Source organism: Nanorana parkeri, unplaced genomic scaffold (assembly GCF_000935625.1).
Source record: "Nanorana parkeri isolate BGI_ZX_2015 unplaced genomic scaffold, ASM93562v1 scaffold186, whole genome shotgun sequence".
Classification (NCBI taxonomy): Eukaryota; Metazoa; Chordata; class Amphibia; order Anura; family Dicroglossidae; genus Nanorana; species Nanorana parkeri.
In genome coordinates this window covers 1,031,660-1,036,770 of record NW_017306454.1, presented here as the reverse complement: position 1 = coordinate 1,036,770, position 5,111 = coordinate 1,031,660, and the positions used below count along the sequence as shown (strand labels likewise).

Genomic DNA, 5,111 nt, shown 5'->3' with positions numbered 1-5,111 from the left:
TGTTTCTGTGCTCGGCGCGGGGGGGGGGGGGGGGGGGGGGGGTCTGAAGAAGAGAAATCTAACTGGACATGGCTGGATTAAGTCTGAGGCTACAATATAGGGTCTTGCATTCAAAACAGTTTTAAAAAAATGATAAGCGTTATTTGGAGAAAGCTTGGTGGAGTTCTAGAGAGAAAAAAAAAAGTAAAAAAAACTCCAGCTGCACTAAATGTGTAGAAGATAGAGAAACAATGAGTTAACTTCTGAGACCAGTAACTTCCAAACAACATGTTTTTGTAATTGAAAGAAATCCTCTGACCTTTGCCTTGAGTCTGCCGGGCCGCGATAGCGATTAACCCCATTTCCTCTGGTTGGTGAACCATCAGCCTGAAAGTGATGGGAAAGTGACTGGTCAGTTGGCACAGGAAGCAGAGACAAATAAAAAGTAATTACGTGTGAAATGAGCAATCAGCATCACTTTCTACCAACTAACTCTGCCGTACAGGAGGATGCTGTGGTCCTGCACTGGTGGGACGGGATAGGAGGAGGCCAAGCGGAGGATGCACCAAGTGCAGTAACGAGAGAGAAAGAGAGGGGGAATGAGAAAGTGACAGAGAAAATGATAGAGAGAGGGAGAAAAAAGCAAGAAAGAGAGAGAGAGAGAAAAAGAGGGAGGGAGGGAGGGAGAGAGAAAGCAAGAAAGAGAAAGCGAGAGAGAGAAAGGAGGCAGAGAAAAAGAGAGGAGGAGGGAGAGGGAGAAAGAAAGAGGGAGAAAGAGCAAAAAAGAGAGGGAGAGAGAGGAAAGATAAAGAAAAGGAAAGAGAGGGGGAGGGAGAGAAAAATTTAGAGAGAGGAGAGGGGGGGAGAGAGAGAGAGAGAGAGAGGAGGGGAGAGAGGAGAGAGAGATGGGGAGAGAGAAAGAGAGGGAAAGAAAAGGAAAGAGATGGGGATGGAGAGAGAGAGAGAGAGAAAGCAACAAAGAGAGAGAAAGAAAGAGAAAAAGAAAAATAGAAAGAAAGAAAAATACAGAGAAAGAGAAGAGAGAGAGAGGGAGGGAGAGTAACAAAGGGCTCGTTCACACCAAGTATGTTGCGCTTGCATTGATCAACAAGCCTTTGTAAGTCCGCCTCACCTTCTCTCTCTGGAGTCTATACCTCTTTTTATACTAGAAAGTATCTGCTTGCTCCGTCGTTCCTCTTTATTCAATGGCAACAGGAAAAAGCAGTAAAGTGGTGCAGTTTAGTAACCCACAGCAGCCAATCAGAAACCACCTGTATTGATCAACGCAGGCTGAACACAAGAAAGTGTATTTCTAAATACACAAAACATAAACTGGCTGTTAATATGTATAAATAATAACACTGCAGATTGCCAGTCTAGGGAATACTTTGATGACTTTAAGGCAGGGGTAGGCAACCATGGCACTCCAGCTGTTGTGGAACCCATGGGGCACTGCAAGACTCTGACAGCCACAGGCATGATTCCAAGAGGCAGGGGCATGATGGGATTTGGAACTTCATCACAGCTGAAGTGCCAAGGTTGCTTAGCCCTGGGTTAGGAGAACAGGAAGAATCTTTCAATCGGTTGGAACAAATTGGAACTCGATTTATAAGGGCCTCTGCCTTCATCTGGATTAGCTGCAGGGTTACATTTCTAAGGATGCAGGTTTTTAAATAATTTATATTTAACTTTTGCTTGAACTTGATGGACATATGTCTTTTTCCTACCGAAATTTAAATATAAGGTGACAGTGCGGGCCTTGTCAATCTGAAAATGCTAGTTGCCTGGTTATCTGATGAGCAGACTTTGACTTTCTTTTGCTGGGTGTGATTACTAGTATAGAAGATAGATTGTCAGCCAGAGCCAGGCAATTGTCCAAAGAAAGTCACCTACAGCGGCTCCCCATGTTCCTCCTACATTAAACATTACAATGTGAATACTAGGCTGGACACGCGGCGGCAATATGACTTCATCGCCTCTCGTCCAATCAGAGAACACTTTGTATTCATTGATAAAAATACAAGGCGACATCACTGTTGCAAGTGAGCAACCCCCTGTGTTGGGGGTGTGGATCGGGTAGGAGTAGTGTGGATTGGGGTTGTGGAGCGGGAGGGGGAATGTGGAGCAGGAGTGGAGGTGGAGTGTGAGAGGAGGAGGGTGGGCAGTGGGATAGGGGGGTGAGCGTCGGGATGGGACATGGCGGTGTGGAGCGGATTGGATGGGGGCCTGATGAGAGTGGGAGGTATTTGGTGCAGGGTGGGGATGTGTTGACAACTTCAACAAGGTTCAAAACGCGACCAATTTCTGCTGCATTGGTTGAAATGAGAGCAGTGTGTGGCCAGATTTACGCTACAGCTCCACTTTAAGAACAAAATAAAAATAAAACTACTATCTGCTCCTGTTTTGATTACGTCAAAAATATAATCTTGAGCAGCCCAGCCTATAAAACCGAGCAAGACCCCACGCCAAACCTGGGATCAGTGTGACACATCCAGCTGAAATTGGTGTTTATTGTAGTATAAACTTTAGTAGAAACGGGAGATGGAAACCTTTAGGGAGGGCAGTAAAAATAAACAAACATTAACAAATTATGTACGTTCAGTGATTAGTTCCTTTGAATTTAACAAGTGTGTATATTTCACTTGGCAGACACACAGCAGGCTAAATGCGTTCCGTAATAACGATAACAAGGGTCTACAACTAGAAAAACAAGCCCATGATACGGGCCGTACCAAAAACCGTGCGCCGTTAACATACGAGTACCGAATAAAAGATCATCGGGAAAAATTTGTCGGTTTGCTAAATCGTGTCACAGAATCCGTGCGAAGCCTGCAGGATCCTGCAACAAGCGAGAACGCCAGGTTTAACGAGAAACGGGTTTCAAAGGGATTTTTTTTTCCCCGAGAGGTCTAATTAGACTTTAATAACATTAACATAAGACTGCGTGATGAATGGCCTACACATGCTGAGACTGACGGTAATGGCTCGTTACACAATAAAAGGTCCTTAAGGGGACGGAGGGGAACATTTATTATCGAAACAGGGAGCCTGTATTAGGAACGTAGCTTGTGCTTAAGACAGCGCTCAGTAATTAAAGGTATAGGATCCAATTAGACGTGGATTCAATCTGGCAATTGAATAAATAAATAAATCTTCCATGAAAGATTTTTTTACATGAATTTATTGAACAAGTTTTGCATTTGATACCTTTTCCTAGTGTCACGTGACAGTATTTCTAAAACAATACAGACTAATGATTTTAGGACAGTGATGGAGCACCAGGGTACAGTCGCAGCTGCAACTTCTGTGATCCTGGTAGATCTGCCACTGACTCCAAGCTGTAGAGGGACTACAAAGCCCAACAATCCATTATACAGCAATGCAGAATACCATCAGCTATACAGGACTACAAATCTCAGCAATACATTACACAGCAATGCAGTGTTGCTTACCAGAGCTGTTACGGGGTCTCAGGAGGCTGCGCACGGCTCTCACCAGAGCTGCATTCAGGTCTACCCATGGCTGTGTGCGGCATCTCACCAGGGCTGCATGCGAGTCTAATCAGGGCTGTGTATGGCGTTCCCCCATGTCTGTGTGCGGCATATTCCCAGGGTTGCATTCGGGTCTCACCATGGCTCTGTGGGTGACAGGAAGGAGGAGGTGGCGATGTGTGGCCGGACCAGCACTGTAAAATACAGCCTCCACAAGGTCCCCAGCAGGCTGCCGAGGTCCCCAGCAAGCGTTTGACCTTACAGCAGCCACTCCTGTATAAAAATTTAAAGGGCCAGTATCAGCCTTTAGTATCTAGGCATTTTCACGAGTACTCGTGAAAATGCCCAGTATTAGCACTGATGCTGGTATCGCATATATATATATATATACATACACACACACATACTCATACATACATACCCGTTTGCATCCACGAGTGACCCCCCACAAGGAGTGTGAGATTCCTGATTCCCCCTACCGAACACTGTAGCTCCATCCGCCAGCCTCTAGGTCAGTACAAGACACATAGGAAGCAGTGGAACAAACCATAATGCTCAGCAGGGAGCCCAAGAACGATACTCCCAGAACTGTGTCAAATAAAAAAGATTTTTTGGGTACCCTAACTTTAAAAGAAATTGATCATCAGCAGCACGGCAGGACGAAGGACAGTCTAGTATAATATCTCTTCTTTAAAGGGGAACTTTTTTTAGATCCTAATTCAGCGACAGTGACACGTTAAGCAAAACACATGCCATGGAACATGAAATGGTTAACCTGCAATAGGACACAAGACATTCCATTTACAAAGATGGTGGAATAAAGCAGGGATCAAAAAAAGAAAAAAAACCCTGAAAAAAGTAGCATTTCTTGGGACGTCTTTGATGATTCTACATATTTGGCAGAGGGTTTCTAAGCCATATTAATGAGCTGAGTGGATGTTCCTCTAGGCCAAGAGGAAACTCAGTAAGGAGAGATGGAAGGCTGGGGAAACGGCTAACGCAGCGAGGGAGACGAATGGAGGCAGCCAGACTTATTCCAGCAATCCAAGGTAACTCTGGGGGCATTACGGCAACGCCCCAGGGCTACAATAAACATCTTGTCTGCTTTAAAGGGACACCATTATTCATTTATTGATTTGTTTTTCTTCATGATCTTTTTTTTTATACTGAGCAAAATGGCTCGGTGCACATGTAAGCTCTGCAAAGCATTTGCTGCACACTGAGCCACATTAAAGGCTCAGGCCACCCAAAAGTGACATTTTGGTAGTAGGTGGAGCCTGAAGAGCTGATTTTGCATACTCCAACATTGAAATCTAAGTGCCATAATTTTGTACTCTGTTCCTGCCCACCCGAAGTCCTGATATGTTCCCGCCCACCTTTGTGTATTCCAGCTCCTCCTGTAGCATTCTTCATAGTATAAAAATGAATAAAGGCAGCAGGAAGATTGAAAGCCCCTTATAACGAGCACAGCAGGAACTCAAGTACAAGATCTTACCAATATACTTTTGGAGAGGTAAAAGAATGTCAGATGGTTTAGCTCTCTAACATTGGCTAAAAACAGATGTGGGTGGACTGGCCCTTACATTTAAAGCTGGTTTCAGCATCAGTTTATGTTGTTGCTGCATTTCCTGTGTCTGCAGG

At 44.7% G+C, this 5,111-nt stretch overlaps 1 protein-coding gene across 1 annotated transcript in view; it reads right to left on the bottom strand.

Moving 5' to 3' along the window:
* HLCS (holocarboxylase synthetase) overlaps positions 1-5,111 on the bottom strand; it is a 125,219-nt gene that overhangs the window by 9,677 nt on the left and 110,431 nt on the right. Inside the window, exon 8 of the mRNA XM_018555167.1 lies at positions 299-366. Coding sequence (XP_018410669.1) covers positions 299-366 — 68 coding nt within the window. The remainder of the gene's footprint in view (positions 1-298; positions 367-5,111) is intronic.